The 22,093-nt window shown below is 47.3% G+C and overlaps 1 protein-coding gene across 2 annotated transcripts in view; it reads right to left on the minus strand.

Moving 5' to 3' along the window:
• Positions 1-22,093, minus strand: part of COL27A1 (collagen type XXVII alpha 1 chain) — a 145,805-nt gene that overhangs the window by 119,505 nt on the left and 4,207 nt on the right. For both annotated transcript variants that reach the window (XM_064677080.1, XM_064677081.1), the window contains exons 2-4: positions 17,718-17,788; positions 11,118-12,544; positions 1,779-1,832 (exon numbers count right to left, since the gene is read on the minus strand). In XM_064677080.1, coding sequence (XP_064533150.1) covers positions 1,779-1,832; positions 11,118-12,544; positions 17,718-17,788 — 1,552 coding nt within the window. The remainder of the gene's footprint in view (positions 1-1,778; positions 1,833-11,117; positions 12,545-17,717; positions 17,789-22,093) is intronic.

The raw sequence follows: 22,093 nt of genomic DNA on the forward strand, positions 1-22,093 counted from the left end.
TCACAGAGTGACCCTTCTGCCCCCTCCCAAAATTAGCACAGACTCTTTGCAGTGGTCCAAGCCAAGCCAAGCTCAGCTGTGCTGAGCACTTCCTAACTGGGAACTCTTTCCTGGACCAATTCTCAGCACCTCTGGCACGAGCTCAGAAACCCTCAGTTGCTTATTGTCTTTCAGAGGATCATCTTAAACATAGGATGGAGTGGGCCACAGCTGGGGAATAACACAGAAAATTATGACACAGCTTCCACAATGCTATTTCCTTCAGAAAAACTCAAGTTTTGGTAGTGGAATTGAGATGTAGAGCTGGAATTTGCTCACTCACACAGCAGGCAGGGGATGCAGCTGTGGACTCCAGACTTGGAATCTCGTTTGCTCACCACAAGATTGCCAGAAGTAACACCAAACACCCCTCGTGAGCAGTGAGCTGGGGTTGGAACCAACTTCCAGCCTCAGTAGGGGTGGATATGAACTGCAAGCTTTGGGCAATCTGCTGATGTGGGTGATGCTTGGGTATTTGTGACAGAAGATATCAGGGCTCTACAACTGGTTGTGGTGATGCTTCACTGAAGAACTTAGCTAATCATAGAATCAGCCAGGTTGGAAGGGACCTCTGAGATCATCAAGTCCAACCCTTGATCCACTACTGCTGTGGTTACTACCTGCAGAACAGGTTACCCCATCTGTAACACACACGACCCTGGTGCTCCCTAACACCACACACTCACAGCCCAAATCAGTGTTCAGGGCTGTTCACACCCATGCCCAGGTGAGTTTATCTTTACTGGTTACTGCAAGATCTCACAGGAGTGTAAGGAGAGTCCTGGGGGAATGCTGAGCCTCCCAGCTCTCAGCTTCTCGCTTGTTCTTTAAAGACATTACATGGGGTTGAGTTTTAGCCAAGTATGTGCGAGGAAATCTCCTGCTGCTGCCAGGCCAGGATGCTGCCTGGATCATGGGTCCAAATATTCCCTTCTTCCAGCCTCAGACACTCACATCTTTTGATTCCCAACCCACATCAGTTCAGTGCTCAGGAAATGGGCTCCATGGCTGTGCCTTGTGGCTCAGCAGCGTGTTATCAGGAGAATGGTGCCAGCAATTAACTGTATCCAGGTCAGGCATGTTGCCCAGCCCTGGGAGACTTAGGCCAATGCTAAAGCTTTTCTCACAGCTTGTTGCAGCACTCAGCACCAGATGTTTCCTCAGCATAGCACTCAATGTTCAAAGATCTGCATCAGAATTTCATTTAGGGAGGAAGAAATTCAGGAGTTTGCCATGGATGTTGTAGAACAGATAAAAAATTTTGCTTTACATCTTGAAAAGGAGTCAGAGAGCAGGTCTCAGATTGGGGAACACAAAAGCTCATCCTTGTGTTGAGTCCTTGGTCCTGGACCATGGTCCCAGTGCTTTGAATGGAGCAGTTTGGGAAACTGAGGAGAGTGAAGGACAGAATAAAAAGCAGCCAAACCTAGCATTCAGCACAGAAGGAATGGATACTGGAAACAAAATGAGACAGATAGAGCTCATTCTTCTGACAAACATTTGGAAACAACCATCCCCAGCCTCTCCTGATGCCAAACCTTAGCTCAGGGAGGCTGCAAATCACCAGTGTGGCCTCCTGAAAACCTTGAACAGAGAATGAGAAAAAGCAGGAAGGCCAGACCTCAACAGTGAGGGGCCTGAAGCAACCATTACTCGACCACAGGAACACAGAATGGTCCTTGGAACAGCAGGACAGGCAGACACAAGTAAAAATGGACAGAAAATTTCACACCACTTACTCGAGAGCCTCTCTTGCCAGGGGGTCCTGGTAAGCCTGGTAGACCTGGTGGACCCTGGAAAAATAAAAACAGGTATTAATGATGGTTCTGTGACAGGATGAAGCTCCTGACAGTGATTCAGAGAGACCCACAACACAATCATTCGGAGAAGACGTAGGGAGAAGGGCCAATTACAGCACCACAGCCAAAATTTCAAGTTATGCTGTTACTACACAGGGATAAAAAGCCACGCTCAAAAACATCTGCAGGAGCACATATTTCCACACAGGAGAGACAGAGCATCCACATCTTTCTGCTGCATTCCTGGGATCACAGCTGTGTTTCACACTTCCCCTGTCCTGGACCTGTGCTGTAATACAGGGGTAACACAACTCTCTCTCAGCTTTGGACTCTCCTGCTACGTGCGAGCACACAACAGGAGTAACGTGTTAGCACCTTGGCAGGGAAGAACATGGTGTGTTGTAATCTGTATCAGCTGGACACATGGAGTTCTTGGTATTGTAGGCTGCTACACGAGTTACAAAGTAATCGTATCCCAGCACTTCATATTTTAAAGTGTCGGGTTATAAAACCTAATAAAAATTGGTGTGAGCGTCGGAAATTCTTAAATATGGCTCTGTAATACAGAAAAGTTCATGTCAGACACGTCAGAGTAGTGGGGGCTCTTGGAAGAGGGCGAGAACAAAGTGGAGATATCACACGCCCAGCTGTGCACTGATCTGAAACAGGTTAGGAAAAAATCCTTAACCAATGAGATTTGAACTCCTTGGAATTTATTCATCTATTTATTCATATTTTTTTTCAATGGACTGGAGAATTCAGATTTCTGGAGAGCCATCTGCAACTCCTAATAACTCCTCAGAACTTCTTTTCCCCCCAGCCAAACATGTCTAACAAGAATAACTGTTAATTGAAGTGTCTCCCGGAGGATTTATATTCTGGTAGCTTGTTACAAAAGACAAGCCTTCATTGCATGCAATGAAAAGGAGAGACATCCAGAGCAGCAGACTGAAGGATGTTTGGAAGGCAGCCTGAGCTCTCCAACTGCATGGTGGGCAGGAGAGCAGGTCCCAGGAGCACTGTGTGGGGCAGGGGCAGGATGAGCCCCTCAGCTGCACTCTGGGCCTGTATGGCCTCACTCCCTTTCCCACTGGATCATCCCTGCAGGACCTCCTCTCCAAGCAGGATGGCACAGCTGCTGCTGCAGGACTTCCTGAGCTTCTCAGGCTGGTACTGCCCCTGAGCAAGGCTGACAAACTCATGGTCTCTAACAAAGTTCTCAGGACTCATCAAGTGCCTGATTCAGTAACAAAAAAATCAACCTTGGAGATCCCTGCCCGAAGTCTCCTGCTCAGGAAAAGATTTTCAACACAGAAGACTGGCCTGACCCATATAGGTAACTGATGAATAAACACTCCCCTGATATTACCAACCCTCCTACACATAAGCAACAAATTAAGTTGTATAAAAGGGATTGATATAAGAGCCAAACTTGGCACAGAAGAAAAAAAATCAGGGGAGGAGTAAGCAATGCCCAGGCTTGTTGTAAAAAAGTGTAAGAGCCTATGCAGCACAAAATAGTTCATGCCCCACACTGAGACAGGCAGGGATGGACTTCTGTGACCATATCACTCACTGCTGCTGCCCAGCCATGCCTGACCTGGAGGTGTCCAGCCTCTATAGCCTGGGACACTTCATCTGACCCCTCTGCACGTTGCTTATTGCTGGGTAACACAGTATTACTGGTCCTTGTAGTAACAACCCTCATTGATACAGCTGACCCTCATTTTAGCAATATGCCCAGTGTTTTAACCTGCCATTGTGCCAGCTCAGGGCCCCGTGCATAATGCAATTATACAGCTGTGCAAATAGACACGTAACTGTAGAGTTTTTTAAGCCTCGTGTATAATTGTGCTCCAGAACCCAAGCTTTTATTAAAAAAATCCCCTTGCCCTTTTAGTTGGGACAATAACTATCAAACAACAAATCTAGTGCAACTGAGACAGCAACAGCTATTAGAGTTTTCCAAAGATGAATTAAAGTCCTTAACCTCTTCTCCATCCAAACCCATCCCCATCTACTCTTAGAAGGAGAAGAGAAGATGCAACTCTCTGAGCAGGGTGCTCTCTATGTACCAGAATTGAGGTGACCTTTTCCACCTTCCTGCTAACAGCAGCTGCAGTTGTACTTGGCCACTTGAGAAAAAACCTTCTCCAAAAATGTGGGCTGTTCAGAACAAACTGAAGCTAACAAAAAAAATAAGGAGAAAGTTAATACCTGCACTGGAGTGGGAATACGGAGTTAAGGGAAAGGCTTCTAGCTGGAGCAGCACAGAGCAGCACGTAACTCGGGAGTCCCTGTCACTTTGCTTTGCTTTATCATTCCTTCAGCCTTTCCTTTTCCTTTCCTGAAGAGGAAGAGGGACAAGACTTCTGTGGGATGAAAGGCTAAAAGGTGCCAGCCACTACAGTAAGTGCATAAGGTAAGAATATGACCATGTATAAATTAAGCCAGCCAAGGTGGAAGAGGCCAGGGGCAGCTGGAAGAACACAGGTAGTGGTGAGACAAGATGCACTGCAAGGCCACCTTCTGGATTCTCACATGATTCCTTGGTAGCTGGATTGGGTGGGACATGGACTGAGCCTTCCTAGAGACTTGTTTCTCCTCTGCTCTGTGCATGTGTCTCCATGTTACCCAGCTCCAGTTCTCGGACAAGAGGCCCACGTCCAACAACCGGCTTTGCCTGGGGAGAGCAATCCTGAAATACACACGGAGAAAAACGCGCATCCGGAGAGGCAGCCAGAGGAGGATGGGGCTGGATCAGGGCCCAGCTACTCACAAATGATGGATGCAGTCCCACTCCAGACATAAGGCTCGGAGACATGGAGAGTAGGAGATGTCTGTCAGCGAGCCGCCACGCAGCAAGGTGCTGAGAGACTGCCTGGGGGTGATGCCCACGCAGCCTCTGCCCTCACCAGAGACATCTCCACCCTCACCCCCAATGCAGAGTTGATCACACAGCACCTTTCCATTTGTACCCTTTAGAGCATCCCTGGGGAATTCCACAGGGAGCAGCGGGAAGTGCTCCAAGGGGCAGGAAAGTTTCCTTTTCCTGGCAGGGGGAGGAAGATATCACTGCTCTGCCCCTGCCCTCCCTTAGCAGGGACACCCCACGAGACCAGCAGAGCCAGGAGCCTCCCGCAGCGAGCTACCGTTCCTGGCACCACAGTTCCTGTCTCTCTGGCTTCCTGCCTGCTCCTTCAGCAAACTGATGGCAGAGAACACACACCCTGTTATCACACAAAGCAAGATCAGAGATCAAGGAGAAACACGGCAGAGGCTGATACTCCGTCTCTCTTCTGCAGCCAAACAGCTGAGCTGTTAACCAGCCCGAACAGTTCCTGAGGCAGCTCGTGGCAGCCACATAAAAGTTTAACCCTTCTCAATTTCCCACGGTAGCATTAGACACGACGACCGATCCCACCGAATGATTATGGGATTTATTCTAAGCTGCCGCTGGGAAACTTTCTGGCGCAAAAGGGACTTGTTTTTTTGTTTTGGGTTTTTTTTTTTTAACCTTAGCTTTTTGAGCTTCAAATTGCAAATGGAAAATTAAGCTAAGTTGTCTGAAAGGGAAATACATCGGACCCTGAGGATAAGGGAAATCTCACTGTTTCCTCTCGCTGCCAGTTCATACCTCTGCCTCTCCCACACGGTGACCCTGCTCACATTGCTTCCTCTGCCCGCAGCAGTGCTGGGGGGAGCTCTGCCTTCAGAGCTCCAAACTCAGCAAGGCTGAACCTGTTGTGGAGGGCTTGATGAAAGCATACTGAATACAGGAATCGATGTTGGAGATCTGGGAAATGACTTGCTTCCTTTTGAATGACTTCTGAATCAACTTGGTCAGATAGCAAAGGACTCCTGTAATTGTTTCCCCAGGAGCAAGTACTCAGCCTGGCAGCAAATAGCTGAGATTTCCCAGGAAACTATTAAGTTCATGTTCCAGTGCACACTGACAGACACACACATTTACTTTAGGGTCTCCCCAGTGTACCCCTGCCCAGCACTAGTGGCACAGTTCTCCTGTATCCCAGAAAAGGCTGTTCCGGAGATGCAAAACACTGCAAGGACTGAGAAGAGAGAACATTCCTCTTTCTCAGATGCTAATGCGTGTGGTAGAAGTCAACTTAAAAGAGAGTTCAGAAAACACATCAAAATCTTCTCCCCACATTGGCACCAGGCTCTGAGCAGTGACATTACCCCTGTAGATCAAGGACCTGACCTGTTTTCTTCCCAGAGAAAGAAACATTCCCAGAGGAAGAAATATATTTCATATGCAAGGCCACTGCCAAAATCTACTCTTTAGCCTTGTATGTCTGGGAAGCACCAGCACAGAAGGACAGAGCAGCTACAGAGGCAGCACTGGAATTAAAAATTCCCTGCTCAGGAGAACAGAAAAGGAGGAGAAGACCCTCATCTTCAACACACATACCAACTCCTCCTCACCTCCCTGGCCTTGCCAGGTGCTGCAAAGAGAGGGGAGACAGAACCTGAACTAAACCTGGCTTCCAGTACTGCCTAAAACAAAGCTGAAACTTTAGGGGGAAAAAAATCCAGCACTTTGGTTTCTTTCTTCTCCAGGGCAGACTTATCATATTAAAATTTGGACACATCTGGGTTTCAACCAGTCTAAAAACAAAAAGCCTTCATAATTCTGGCAGGAGCCGAGCTGCTGGTGGGGAGCCAGCCTTGTAACATGGTTTCCTCAATAGGCACAGATGTTTGTTCTGGGTCTGTACAACACCTATCACAGAAAGGTCCTTGTCCACAACTGGATTCCCAGTAGAGGGGTGGCACAAAACATAACAAAATATTAGTATTCCATCTTGACAAAAGCAGCTTTTCTATAGACACATTTCCAGAACAGTCTCTAGAGCAATCTCAGACCTTGGAAGGCAGTCTGAAAGGCTGGGAAGAAACAGAGGCATCACCTACTCTACCACTCACTTTCTGTTTTTACAGATTGTACAAATATATACAAGTATTTTTATAAATCCTACATCCTTTGTAGCACATTTATCTCAAACACACTTTCAACTACTGCTCTTCAAAGTTCATTTCATGCAAATAGACCTCTCTCTGATGCTTGGTCATTTGCCTGCAAGAAGATTTCCCTTCAGAGATATTTCTGGCTAAATTAGCAAAAAAATTTGATCCAACTGTGTGAGCGAGACTAAAACTTTTCCCATGGATCACACAAAGCATGCAGTCTCCCTTTTTTTTTTTTTTATTAATATGACTCATTCATTAAGAGATTCAAACATGTTGTGTGTTCCTTAATTTATCATAGACTGGCAGCCTGAATAGCCTTTTCTGGTACAAGGAGGCCTGGAATCAGGCACCTCATATTTTATCGGCGTTCCCAATCACCTCTCTTCCCTGCCCACTGATTGGATTGGCTGGGATTGCTTCTTGAGGGAAGGAGCCGAGCTCCAAGACAAACTGCTCGTGCGGAAGGTGGCAGCTGGAGCAGTCTAGACTGGGGAGGTGCTCAGAAACACATCTGCCTTGGAGAGAGGGAGAGAGGGAAAGAGAGGGAGACAGGGAGGGCTGCCTGCCAGGCAATGCTGCACCTCACTGGGCTGCAGCCACGGGCTCCAGCGTGGGGCTCCGGGCTCAGCAGCGAACGGATGGAGCCGCAGTGCGCGGATGGAATTGTGCGGGATGGATGGAGCTGATGGCTCCTGGCACACCCACCCCGGGGTCTCCACTGACTCCTACACTTGGGGAGTCGTGTGAAACACGTTCCCTCCCTCCTTGTTCCTCTTATGTGCTTCCACAGCCCTTTACTGAACTCAGCCCAGTCCTCTGCACGTCCAGCACCAGGTGTGGTTTTCTTGCTCTAAAAATAACCCTCAGATGCTTGTCAAGAGTCAATACAGGCTTGTTTGTAGGGGCCAAAACCCTTTCAAAATGCAGCCTTACGTAGGAGGAGAAAGGTCTAACTTGGGGATACATCATGCTAGACCCCAGCCATGCCAGGGCAAGAAGTTTTCTGCAGCTTTACCCCATTGCACACCCCATTGGGCAGTGCTGGTGGGCAGGGGAGAGCCTACAGCAGCCCCCAAAATCTCCCTGTCAAATCTGCTGCTGGTCTAGACAAGCAAATGATACCCCATCCACCAGAAGATGCAAACACCCATCACATCACAGCCTTACAAAGGTTCAAGGGCATGACAAGCTTGCAGAAAAATACTGTTTTTCAGTATGTATTTTTCTTCTGGGGAGATCAAGGCTGCTTGCAGCCACATGCTGGGGTCACTCTGCTCTGTAAGCTGAGTGAAGGTCCCTGTGCATGGCCTAGAGCTCTGCTGGTGGAGGTGCTGAGGGCAGCAGGGATGATTCAGAGGGACCTTTGCCAGCTGCTGAGTCAGTGCAGCCTTACTGGTTTCGCATGATGTCTGGGTGTTCCTTTTGTTACTTCCCCCCCTCCAAAACAAATGCAGAGCCGAGATCCCAAATGCCTGTGGTTATTAATGGTTCCCAGGAAGTTTTTCTTTTTTAAGAACATATTACCCTCCCTCCTCTAACTGCTCAGCAAACCCAACATTCCCGAAGAATTAAAGCTCTGCCATGAGTTGCATGTGGGATGCAGCATTTCCGTTTCCTGTTGTGTGGCATTCCAGTGGTCCTTCAGGGCAAATATACACATGGAGGGTCCTGACTTTTACTTCTAAGGGAACAGCTCCCTTCAGTCCTTTGTTCGTGCTCTTCTAACCATTGAACATACGTCCCTTGGTTGCAGGGTCGGGGCCCTTCTGCACAGCTAAGATTATTCCAGTTATTTTGGTAGAATTCACAAAGCCACAACTGCAGAGACTGCAGTCCCTGAGTCATCACTGCCTTGCACCATGGTTGCCATTCCCATCCTGACTCTGGGATGATCAGGATTCACTGCCATTCCCATCCTGACTTTGGGATGATCAGGATTCACTGCCATTCCCATCCTGACTTTGGGATGATCAGGATTAACAACAGGTTTTTTTCTCTAGGTGTTAGGATGCTGTGGAAGGGACAGGGAGGGTGCTGTGACTGCCAGTCTGCCTCTGCCCAGACATCACAGCCAAGGTGGCCCCAGCCCTTGCAGAACAGGCAGAAGTCAGTTCCCCCACACACCTCCCTGCCCAGAGTGACAATCTTCTTGAACAGACCTTGTATCGGGCAACAACTTGGAAAAGTAATTAATCACCTTATCCTTCCCCCCGTGTGCCAGACACTGGATGACATTCCCAGCCCATAACCTGCCCTGGCCAGGCACAAGGCCGGGCTGGGATATCTCTGACCTCATCAGGAACGTCTGCCCGGCAGCGCGAGGACGGCGCCAGGTAATTACTCAAGCACAGAACATTTATCAGCACTTGCTCTGAAACATGCTCGTCTGGCCATGGAAGTGCTGCATTAATTTCTCAACATGTCATCCCCATCCCGGCCTTTACTCCTCTTTCCCTTCCCACGTCAGAGTCATCCAGGGAAGTATGGTACAGAGATCTCCGGGTGAGTCACAGGAGCTATCGAGCACCGTGCTGCAGCCAGCTCCAGCCAAGCCATAACCTTTCCCTCCCCAAGTCCTGTTTCCAGCAGTCAAAGAGGATAAGGCCAGACAGAGCCTCAAAATGTTCTCCTTTCCCTCAATTCAGGACTCCAGTTGTTCTCAGACAGGATGGAAAAATCCTGCCATCTCTTCCCTCAGCCCTCCACAGCCTGAATCCATTTCTTTGCTATGATTCACGAGCTGAGAGGGATTTTCCACTCTGATTCAATAATAAGCTCTTTAAATTGCAGGGGCTTGGAGCTTGGTCACCTCATGCCACTTGTAGGGCAAGAAGGTGGCAGAGATCAGGATTTTGGTGGGCTTGGGGCAACCACCCTGACTGACCCCTCACAGCTAAGTGGTGTTCTAAGGGAAACTCACAATTGCTGAATTCCTCCTCTTGGAAACACGCCTGAAACTACTCTTCACAAAACACAGAAGCCTGTCCAAAGACTGAATTGCTGGAGCTCATTCTGGCTACTGAGGGATTCAGCAAAACTTCTCCAAGTACAAAGTCTCAACCCCCTGCTCAGGCAGCACCTTCACTTCTCCCAGAGGTGGAATCCTTGGAACACAACACCCCCCTTGGTGCCTCTACACCCAGAATACGAGGAGAGAAATCACCTCTCTGCTTTGAGGTGGGACAGGCAGGAAATGCAAACCCCTAAGCACCCACTGAGGGCTCAGGGAGACCCAATCATTCCACTTTAGGTGTTACAACAACAAGCAGCAGACGCAAGCGCTGGTGATTGTGTTCCTTACGCCAGCTTCAATATTTCCATTGTAAACCCTTCTTACACTATTTTAAGAAGTCAGCTGCAAAAATTCACTCTAGGCTGGAACTTGGCAACCAAAGACTCTGTCTGGGAGAAACTTATTTTACATGTACAACCCCTCTCTCCTATTGACAATTTGGGTTAGAACACCAAATCCTCCTAAAACTTGGCCAGTTTAAGATCCTGTTTGCATTCTGGCATTTGAAAAAAAAAATAAAGAAGCAGATAATTAGTGGGGTCTGACTGCTTTTAACATTACAAAATGTGTGTTTGCTTTTATTATGGCCAAGATATACACCGTGAGAGGGGTTATTGTGTGTGGAATGCAGTAGTTAAATTTATAAAGGAAACTTTTTGCATGTTTTAAGTGCAGGCTATGAGAAGCAAAACTAAACAAAACAAACAAACAAATACCATAAAAATAGAGGAGAGTTTGTTTTAAAAAAAAAAATCCTGAAGCCATCTCTGTGCTTGCATTTGCTGAAACAGAGCACTTTTGTGGAAATGTGAACATCAGATACAAACCAAATCAATAACCAGTGTTAAGACACAGCTCATTGGAGGCATGTTTTTGATGCACCTGGGTTTTCTCTATGGAAGGTGACCTGAGACAAATCAAGGGCGTGGAATAGAACTCCCTAACCTGACCACTAAAATTTTAGCCAGCAATTTGAAGGAAGGAAGGAAGGAAGGAAGGAAGGTAGTATTTCTCTTTTTCCCCCTCTTTGTTTTTTTTTTTAAAAATCTAACTTTAACCACCAATGTTTAAGGGGCATCCACCATCACAGAACACCCAAGTTCACACTGAGATTTATGCTAAAACTGTGATGATCAGGAATGCAAGAGTGCTTGGCTGCGATTCCAAGCCGCCACACTCTGCTAAGCTTCACAGAAACCCTTGTGGGTTGTGGTCTGCCAGCCCTTGAGCCGAGCTGTGACCAGAAACAGCCAACACAAAGAGACTGAACTTACCTGGGGTCCTCTCTCTCCTTTCACTCCTGGATATCCCAGTAAAAATGGAAATGGAGTAGGTCCCAGGAGGTCAAAGATTTGATAGCCATCCGTTGCAGCCGGGGTTGTGAGGTTGAAGGGCTGTGCCCTGGCTCTGGAGATGGGACGGGCAGACCCCAGGGGGGGGGTGGTGGATGCCAGAGGATCCACTTTCCTGGTGGGGGACGGCACGTGCTTCTTTGGAGCGGGCCCATGGCGTGGGTTCTGCAGGGTTGGCTTTAGGGTGACAAGGTGGACATTGCTGGTTGTGTTGTCAGTCACCCTCCTCGTTGGCTTTACAGTGCTGGGTGCTGTGGAGGGCTCAACGGTTGGTTTTTGGTTGATCTTCTTTTTGGTCTCTTGCTTGGACTCCTTCCTGCTGGCTGTGACGGGGCTCTGGCTTGTTGGTGGGGCCTTTTTCGAGGTGGGAAGGGGAGTTTTCTCCCTGCGTGTGCTGGGAGTGGGCCGAGCCACCCTGAGGGTTGTCCCTGTCCCCCGAGGGAGGGAACGGGAGGGCGGCTGTGCTTCGGTGCTTGACGGGACAGGCGGGGCCACTGTGACCTTTGTGGCTTTGGTTGTCAGTCTGGGAGGGGAAGGTGGGGTTGACACCGATGTGATGGTTGTTGCACCTGAACCCCTTGTCTTGGGGGGTGCAGTGACCCTGCCAAACTCCAAGGATGGGGCAGCAGTGGTCAGGTTTTTCAGACCCTGCAGCGAGGGCTCCATACGCTGTGGGGTGCTGGGGGAGGCACTGGGGTCCCTGGGCAGGAGGGGGATGAGAGGGGGCAGGTTTGGCCGGTAGGTATCTGCTTGCCTGCACTGTTTTTTCAGGTATTTACAGTAATGATGAGCTGCCTTGGCAGAAGGATAAATATCAAACTGGCAGATGGCTCCTTCAAACTGCACTGAGTGCTGGCTTATCTTCCCAAAGAGGAAAGATCCATGTGGATCCAACACCTCATCCTTTTTCAAATGCAAATCCGCATGTACTCTGCGCTTCCCACAAGAAGTATATAAAGTGACTGTCTGGCCACGGATGTCGATGGCCACATTGTGCCACTGGCCATCGTGGACATTGTAATCAAAATATACAGAGCGCTTGTGGCCCACGTACACTATGATCTTCCCAGGCACAAACTGGACCCCCAGCTGCAGCTTTTTCTTTTTGCTCTTGACAGCGAAGAGAAAAGCGTTGTTGATGCGGTGGGAGCAGAGGCTCAGCACCAGGAGCAGGTCAGTGCTGGAGCCCGAGGGGAGGATGGTGCTGAGCGGTGCCTCGACACGCGCTCGCTGAGTGAAGATGACCCCTGACTTGAAAGGAATGACTCCTTGAGGAACTGCACGTGATGAGGACCATCCACCTGACGGCCTTTTCCCTGACAGGCCCAGTCTTTGAAGAACATCCACATCTGAAAGGGAAGCACAAAGAATATGTGAGGTGCTGGACAATCCAACGCAGGAAATCCCAACCACCCTCTCGCATATACATTCAAATTGCCAGAAGGGAGAACTCATAGCTCCTCTGCACACTGCGTGAGGAGCAAGTGCATGCTCAGCTTGGTTACCAGCAATTGCCAAAATGCATCAGAGCCCCAGGGTGCATCTGGCTAGTTCTCCTGTCCCACCAGGGACCAGCTCCAGATGTTCTGGAGGGAGCTGACCTCACTACAAGGAAATTTCCCACTATGCACCAATAGTCCACTTCTCTGGGATTTAATTCTGAGTACTGACCACACAGCTGGAGAGGAATTTGAACAACAGACTGAGCTGGGATTGCAAAACTTTATATCCCCAGAAGGCAAGTAACAGAACTTCCAAAGGGAGCAAAAGCCTTGTATCTGTCTCTCTCCAACTTACTAAGAAGCAGCTTTTGATCTTTGGAGAGTTTAAGGAAACAAAGGTGCCTCCCAGCATGAAAATGCTGCACGTAGATTTCAATGAACTGCTCAAAGTTCTCAGCAGCAGTACTTTTTTCCCAGTGGATCATCTTACAGACTTAAATTATTTTAATAGGTTGGAGCAACCAGACTTGGTTTGTGAAGAGCTGAGAGATTAGTTATGGCTGCCACTGAGCAGTGGAGGTAAGACCTCCAGCAGTTGTCACCTAGGAGCCAGGATGAGAAGGACTGATGTCCAGAGGCACCTTTCTCCCCCAACTCCAGGAGAAGTCTCCAATGGACAGATAAGCAGAATCTCTGGTTTCTGGCCCAGAGGTCTATTAGGAGTCACTCACAGCTCAGAGTCCAAGGCAGATTAGCAGGCAACAGCAGCACAAACTGGGGCCAGCTGGCAGCAGCCTCAGCTGAACTACTTAACCAGGGAAGACTCCGAGGTCTACATGAGAAAAGCTGCAAAGGTAAATGTGCCCAGACCTGAAAAAGGTGCCCATGTGCCCAAAAGCTTGTTCACTTGGTTCAGCTCAATCCTTTGGCCTGATAAAAATGTTACCTACATGATCTGGACGAGGGGGTTGAGTGCACCCTCAGGCAGTTTTTGTATGACACCAAGTTGGGTGGGAGTGTTCATCTGCTGGAGGGTAGGAAGGCCCTGCAGAGGGACCTGGACGGGCTGGATCAATGGGTCAAGGCCAGTTCTGAGGTTCTCACTCTCTACAACTCTCTGACAGGAGGATGGAGCTAGGTGTGAGTCAGGCTCTTTTCCCAAGTAAAAAAGCAATAGGATGACATGAAATGACCTCAGGTGCACTGGGGGTGGGGAAAGGGGGATGTATCAGGTTGGATATTAGGAAGGATTTCTTCACCAAAAGGATTGAAACAAGCTGCCCAGGGAAGTGGTGGAATCACCATCCCTGGAAGTGTTCAAAAAACGTGTGGATGTGGCAGCTGGGGACACAGTTGGGCTTGGCAGTGCTGTTTTAACAGCTGGACTTGATGATCTTAAAGGTCTTCCAGCCCAAATGATCCTATGATGAAGGTAAGGTGATGGTGATTACCACGGCACCACCACTGTTGAAAATTAGCTAGGATAACTGTGTTCCCTTCCCTCTTCCCTGCCCAAATGCAATCCCCATTACTCCTGGACCAGCTAAATTTCAGTGTTCTTTGGGGAAACCAGTCTGGGCTGTATAACCCTGATGTAGCCAGGTAAGAATTTAATGCTCAGAAAATGTGGTGGTGCCAATCATGGGATGGGAGCTTTGCTGTATTAAAAGGAAAAGTAAATCAGAGGTTATTCAAAAAAAAAAAAAAGAGCTCATTCTCTAAAAGGGCCTCAATATTTGGCTGCTTTCACCCTTAACTATTAAATGTTCATCACAAAACACAATATTCAGAGAACTGGCACTTAAAAGAGAACCTTGGTGTTGGCCAGAAGGGCTGTAGACTCAAGCAGTCTGAGGCCTGTAATGTTGCTGGCCAGGAAGGGAAGAGAATGATGAGAAAACCTTTGTTCCTTGACTTTGGCAAAAGCCTTGGCCATTTTTGTATGTAAGAACGAGTCAATCAATATTTACTTTGTCTGAGTTCAGCTTTATTCCTACCTGACTTTTTTAAGGCAGCTTGACTCATTTTCTAGCAGACACTACCCTGGAGAGGGTGCGTCAGATGTGGAAGAGGATGGAAGTTTTCCCACTCTGTGCAGAGGGGATAATTTACTGCACAGCATGTGCAAGTGTTAATGACAGTACTTCTCCCATCCTATGAAATCCTTGCTTTTCTTCCATTTTGCCCAACAGGGCTGTCCCTCAGCGTGGCCCTTCCCTCTCTGCACTGAATGGAGGAATCACAGCAGTGTCTTCGTACTGGACAATTTCCAGAGCCCATGAAATAGCAAAGGCCAAAGCCTGGCTTTAGTGAAGTCAAGTGGGACTCTTGCCACAGACTTCAAAGGCATCAGGATTTATCCCCAAGGAAATAAATTTACCACTTAAACTAGGAGCTAGACTCCAGCTTCCAATTTCTACATGTATTTTTAGGTTCTCTCCCAGAGACAGACAGCGGTTGTCTCTGCTAGAGATGCTGGACACTCCAGGAGTTACTCATTTGGTAGCTGCTCTGCAAAGACCTAAGGATGTTTCCCTGCTCAGAGGATGTCTCTGCCGTTTGCAATCCCAATCCAACTGCCTCGTTAGCAACTGCATCCAGCAGTGCTTAAGGGAAAAAAAGCACAACCCAAACAACTCCTCTCCCTCAAAACCCACTAAGGTGGAGCCAAATTCTGGATGCCTACGCAAAATCCGACTGAAAGAGACCTCATGCAGGACACGTATGTGGACTTTCCAGCCCCAGGTCCAGGCACAGAGCTCAGGATTCCTGTGCACCCAGCCCATCTGCCTCTCCATCCCATGCTGACTGCCCAGGGCTGGTGGGGCACATCCCCCGGGATGACAGGATGTCATCAACTAACGTAAAATGCAAGGTAATTTTGACTTCTTTAAGCAGCTCCAAGTTCAGCAGAGCATTTTTTCCCCTTCAGATTTTTTCCTCTGTGGATTTTTCCATCAAAACACATTATTTAAAAAAAAACAAAACAACAAAAACATTCACTTAGAGCTGCCTGGCCTCCAGGTGTCTCAGAACCAGGAGCAACATTCCAGTAGCAACATTTGAGCAACTGGGAAAAACTTCTCTAGCAGACTCTGTGCGTGAAGTGAGATGTTCAGAGATTCCTGAACAACCACATGATCGTCTCTGAAAGAGGGGATAAAATATTTTATTGTTCTCCTTCCCTTCTCTTTCTTTCTCTCCTCCCTTTCCCCACACAAAAAACTTCATAAGAAAAACAAGTCAAAAGGCAGGAGAGAAATAACTTGCAGCTTCCCAGATTCCAACAGCCAAGATGTGATGCCCACAGCTAAAATTGGGTTGAATAAATGCTGCATTTCCAAAAGTTACTGCCCAGACCCTTAGTCAGAGCACAGCAGATGAACTCACTAACCTCACGGTCTTTCGGATTTGTAACACTTATGGAAAGATCATCCTCGGCATTCCCTGATTTTCCAATGTGCAGGAAGACCCCTAAACTTCAGAGTAATAACTACAATATTTTTCAAAAGCCCATGGCATTGGCTTCATTTCACTCTCACACTGACCTACGAACAAGCTCTTACTGCCTGTAAATCTGATGTTTGAAAATCCTGGATGATAACACAGCCTCAAGTCACCTCAGTGTTTCCTTACAGCCTTTACTTCCCTGGAAGTGTTCATTTTCTGGTACCCAGAAGGGAATCCTCTCTCTTATTGTTTGGAAGGCAAGCAAGCTTTTTAAAATTCTTTTATCACAGAGACAGTATCTCAGAAGGGAGTTATCTTCTACACTAGGGTAAACACAGTCATGATGAAATGAAAGAGTTTGCTTTAGATGTATGGTAACAATCAAAAAACATGGTATCATCCCATAATTACGATGGGAGCAGAACGATGGATAGAGATGAATCTAAACAGCATATTATAACCTACTTGAAAAGAGAGATGCCAAGACACAGTATTTGTTCTGCCTTTTTATGAGCTGACATAAAACTTGCTCTGAAAACTGCTTGACTAAGTAATTCAGCCAGATGTTCACCTCTTCTGCATGGAGGCAGAATTTGGAAAATATTACATTTTTCAAAATTGCTGATGGCAGGGATCTATTCCCCCCCTGTAAAAAGTGCTCCATGGGCTGGCTGACAGGCTGAGCATTGACCAACTTTCTATTTTTCCTTCATGTTTTGGAGACTGAGAGGAGAGTCCTGGAGCCTGCTAGACCACTTAGTGTTGTCTGCAGATTGCAGGGGAAGCTGTTCAGTTCCAGCAAATACCCGTGTAAAACATCCATGTGGAAGAGGTGTTGCTATTTTGAGAAGGCTCCTTTAAAAACAGATATTGTAGAAATGTTCAGCTCCCACTATCAACTACGAAAAAAATGAATTAATTTTGTGGGTGTTGACTCTGAAGCTTTTCATCCCTCTTCCTGTGGGGTCACTGATTATTGTGTCCCAATTTTGTCCTACCCCCAGCAGCACTAGGGAGGTGGTGTTTGGGGAAGGGATGTAAAGACAGGGTGAAGGTGTGTGATCACTCCTCTATAGAATATTCCCCTACATCACAGGGACTGAACCAGATATAGTAATTCTATTATCAACCAACCTTGTGGGATTTTTTTTCTTCTTTAAATTTGCTTTTCCTGCAGAACTGACATGATTTCTGTATGCATAACACCCTGTGTGCTGGCAGGGGCATGCCTGGGGTGCCTTCAAGTCAAGGAGAAATCCGCCTGCCAGAGATGTTTAATTCCATAATGCTGCAGCCTCAAGGGGCACTTTCTAAAAGCAGTTAAGTCTTGGCAAGTGCAGGTAAATGCCAGTGACATTTTAGACACAAATGGCTTCGTTCCCACAGGTTCTACCAGACAGACAGGCACTCTGAAAATCCTGTGGGGCACGTAATCACCTGTAAAAACCCTGGTTCTTTTGCCAGCTGTTAACTGCATCACCCATATCATCAGTACTGCAACCACCAGCAAAAAATGCATCTACCTCTGCACTGGGCTCAGACAGCATTAAATGATAGCCCTACACCAGTACCAAAGCACTTAGCTTTTACTTTGGTTGAAAGAGGAGAGGAAAAAAACCATGTAATTTACCTTCAGGATTTCCCTGTGTGAGTCCCAGGAACCAGGTAAAACATAATACAGTCCAGAGAAAGCAGAATCCCCTAAAATTGGAAGAGAAATAAAAATAGTGAGTTTCTACAACATTAGTAACAAAACCAATTCCCCTTGTTAAGGGTCTTCTCCTTGATCCCAAGTCTACTGAGGGCAGTGGCAGCATCCACATGTCTCTAGGAAGTGGATTCCAACAGAGATCTCATTTTGCTGCTTTAAAGTCATCTAAAGCGCACTGAATTCATTGGAAGGTTTTCCCACTGGTATTAGGGGCTGCTGATCCATCCTTGAACAAGGACCAGCCCAGTGTTTTGAGATACAGGGTCATCAGTGCTTGGTCAGCCATCCCTTCACTACTGCTTCCTTTTGGTACTCACCCCATCCAGGACAGATCCTCAGAAATGCAAGAAAACGGAGAAGTAATTCAAAACTTGAGGGTCAAAAGACATGCCAGGAGTGCATGATCAGGTCTGTGAGGACAGGGGTAGAAGGTGGGCTGACATGCAGTGCTGTGTCACCTGCATCTCAGCATCCGAGTCCTAATGCTTCCATGCATGCTTAAAAATATTCTAAACATGCAGAATCCCACATGGATCTATTCCTCATTTTACACTCAGATGCAAAGATAGGGGCAGCTTCTAACCACTCAGCACCCTGTGCTGAGCCCACTAATGATCTTCTCACGAGCCTGGTATGGCAGGAAAGTTTAGAAAGTGTGAGATCTGAAGGCTCCCAAGCCCATGCTCTCCCAGACCCTTTCATGCCTGAGAGGGAATTGGACAAACCTCTCTGTTAGCTCAGCTTTAAGCCTTCAAGTGCCATTGGAAACAGCAGCAGAGAGAAAAACTTTTACCAGAAAGGTAGCTAAGGCCCCCCCTTCTCCTTCCCCCATCAGCTTGATTTGTAGCCAGCTAACAAACATCGGAAACTCCTTGGTTAGGCTCACTTAAAGCTGTCAGTGGAAAGTTTGAAGACTGAATTCCCTCATCTTCTAGAGATGGTATTTCACAGCTTCATCAGCGAAGGCTGCTGGAAGAAGAGACAGAAATGTAAACTACAGGAAGCCCTCAGCCAGAAGACAGCAGCGTGGGACATCCCCACATCGTTTGTCACTTCAGCCAGGCCAGTGTGAACACTGGGCTGTACAAAGCCAAAGGGCAGCCTGCTCCTCCCTCCAGACCTGACACACAAATCATGTATCAAGTGGGATTACAGACCACTCTGCTCCTGCCATCAAGCCTCAGCTTTAGCACAAGAAAGCATCCTCTGAGATAATGTATTACCCTGGGCCAGATCCTCTCAGTGCAGGAGACCCTTTCCCTGTGGGGAAACCTGGCCTTGAATGTAAAAATCCATCCAGGAATCCAGCCACTAACTAATACTTTAAGGCTTGAAGGGATAAAATACTGGAGCGGCCCCTCATTGACTGGGAAACAAATGAGATGAAGCAATCCACGTCCTCCTTTGCAGTTTCCATCACCCTGACACTGGACTGTGCATTTCAGGGGCTCTGGGGCTGCTTTATTTTATGAAGGAATAACAGCTTGGAACAGCCAAATCCCAGTATTCTTTGGCATGTCCTATAGCTGGCCTTATGCTGACCAGGCAACCCTCACCATGTTCGAGAGATCTCCAGCTGGGGAGAGACCTGATTGTTTTCTGACCATGTCACCCCTTGGAACACAACTGTTGGGCTGAAGACACTGAGGAGTCCAAGGAGTGCTGCTGTCCAGGTTCCTTCAGGGGATGGAGGAAGGATGATTCTCCAAGGACACCTCTAGCAGCCTTTCTATGACTTAAAGGAGGCTACAACCCGCTTCACAAGAAAAACTGCATTTCTGTGTTCACCTCCATAGGAGCGATGGAGTTTTAAGATGGACACAATTCCACCTGTGCATGGAGCAAAGACCTCATGGAATGTCATCAGCTGGGCTCAGCTGCCCCATGAGAACAGGAGATGAGGGGAATGGGGTGAATGTAAGGGCAGCAGCAGTGCCAGGTGTTAAGAACCTGTTCTCTGGTGAGGATCAGATTTACACAGCTATGTACAACCACTGCTGCAAACAAACACACTGAAATGAAGTCCACTTTTTTTTTTTTGGAGGGGTACCTTCACAGCCCAAATTCGCTTCCAAAATCCACACTGATCAACACGACGAGGGGAACAAGTCTTGGGGGAAAATCCAGCACGTAATTTCATTCCAGTGACACTGACTGGGGCTATAAAGGAGATGAATGCAGGGTGTGGGATCCAGCTGGCCCCAGCCCTGCTCCTGGACCCCTCGCTCGGCCAACACTGTAAGAGCTGAGAGCGGGGCCCAGTGCCAAAGCACTGAAGAAAAACACTTTGGCAAAATTTACCAACTTAATGGAAAAAGCAAAAGGAGCTTCCAAATGGCAGCCCTGTGAGTGATGGGGCTGTTAATTATCCCGGGATTTTTAATGCAGGCTCTTTTTCCGTTACGGCTCAGCAGTGACAGGGCTGCACAAGCAGCTTGAGGAGCAATAGTAAAGGAAGATTTTTCTCCTTATATAGAGCTATCAAACCCACCTTGCCTTTATCTCAGCTTCTTCCCACAAGCAGCAATTTCCACTGAGATTCTCTCAAGAGGTACCACTAAAGACATTTATTTATTTTACTGCACAGGGCCCATGAATACCAGAATGAGGATCCTGGGGCTGTTCAGTCTGGAGAAGAGAAGGCTCAAGAGAGAATTTATAGCACATTTCAATGCCTAAAATGGCTCCAAGAGAGATGGAAAGTGACTTTGGACAAGGGCATGGAGTGACAGAATGAAGAGGGATGGCTTTAAGCTAAAGAGGGCACATTTAGATGAGATACTGAGAAGAATTTCTTTACTGTGAGGGTGGTGAGGCCCTGGCACAGGTTGCCCAGAGAAGCTGTGGCTGCCCCATCCCTGGAAGTGTTCAAGGCCAGGTTGGACAAGAGTTGGAGCAACCTGGGCTAGTGCAAGGTGTCTCTGCCCATGGCAGGGGGTGGAAAAGATGAACATTAAGGTCCCTTCCAACCCAGACCATTGTGTGATTCTATGACCCCACTGCTACAGTCACTGGGTGAAGAACTGCCCCATAGCACACATGATATAAGCTCACATGAACCCTGAAAGTTTTCCAGCACAAACTCCCTTTATAGCAAACTGAAGCTTCTGAGTACAGCTTAATTTTGCTTCACTACTTCTGGCAAACTCCTGTGGATCAGTCCACAGGAACCAGCCTGTGCCAAAAGTGCAAGGTAAAATACAACAGAAAGGGACAGAGAGGCAAAAAGACTGGTAATAACCCTTATGGGTTCTCACCTGACAACCAGCATAAAGCACTACACTGAACTAAGGACAAGAGTAACAAAAGACCTTTCAAGGTAGACTTGGTCAAAAATTATCCTAAAAAAAAGTGCAAGTTTGACAAATCTGAAACAACCTGTAAAACAATTGTGATCAGCTAAGTTTCCACTCCATTATGTCTAGAATTGGTTGGAACAGTTTCAGCTTTTTTTAAATTAAAAGATTTGCCCTGCCTTAAGAGCAGAAGTCTAAATGATTTTGACATCTTGTTTGCTTAGATGATGGGTTGAAGCTGAAGGAAGTGTTACAAGGGCCCACAGCAGCATTTAGGTTTTTTTATTTTGTTTTCTCCCTCATTTACAGTGGGGAAATGGCTTTGAAATTGCAAACATTATTGCAGGGTGGAAAAACAATTTCCCTTCACTTTCCTCCATTCAGGTGTATTTTTTTCCTGTCCAAAAGACCACAAAGCCAGCTGGATGCTGAAATTGCTTTTCAAGAAAAGCAAACCTACATTTCTAGCCGTAGATCAGACAGTGTATCCTAATATAAGAAAAGGTATGTGTGGCTTAAGATCCTTTGCATGTGACTGGAGGTGATATTTTATAAGACTCCCAAGCAGTTTTGATAGAGAACAGGAAACAAGTCACAACCTACATACGGAGGCTTTAAGTTGTACCATGCATCAATTCCACTCCCAGCTTTTTAGGGTAGGAATCTTATTTTGTAACATCCTCTGCAGACCAGACTTCTCTCTTTTTGGGGCTTCTGGAAATGGTGGTATTTCTCCTCTCACCCTCAATTTCTGGCAAGAGCAATGGAAGCACACAACTATGTGGATGTCCCTGTATCGACCCTGCTTTGTCCTTTGCTGGGCCTTTTCTGCAATATAAACCAGGTATTGATTTAACACCTCCAGGAAAACATTTTGTCTGGTGTACACAGGCACTGCTGCAAAACCCTACATATATTTGCTGCCTGATATTTGCTCTTCTGGCACCTGTAGCTCCTCTTAGGACATCTCCAGAAGGGACATGCAGACCTGCAGTACCC

This window comes from Pseudopipra pipra, chromosome 20, assembly GCF_036250125.1.
Source record: "Pseudopipra pipra isolate bDixPip1 chromosome 20, bDixPip1.hap1, whole genome shotgun sequence".
Lineage (NCBI taxonomy): Eukaryota > Metazoa > Chordata > Aves > Passeriformes > Pipridae > Pseudopipra > Pseudopipra pipra.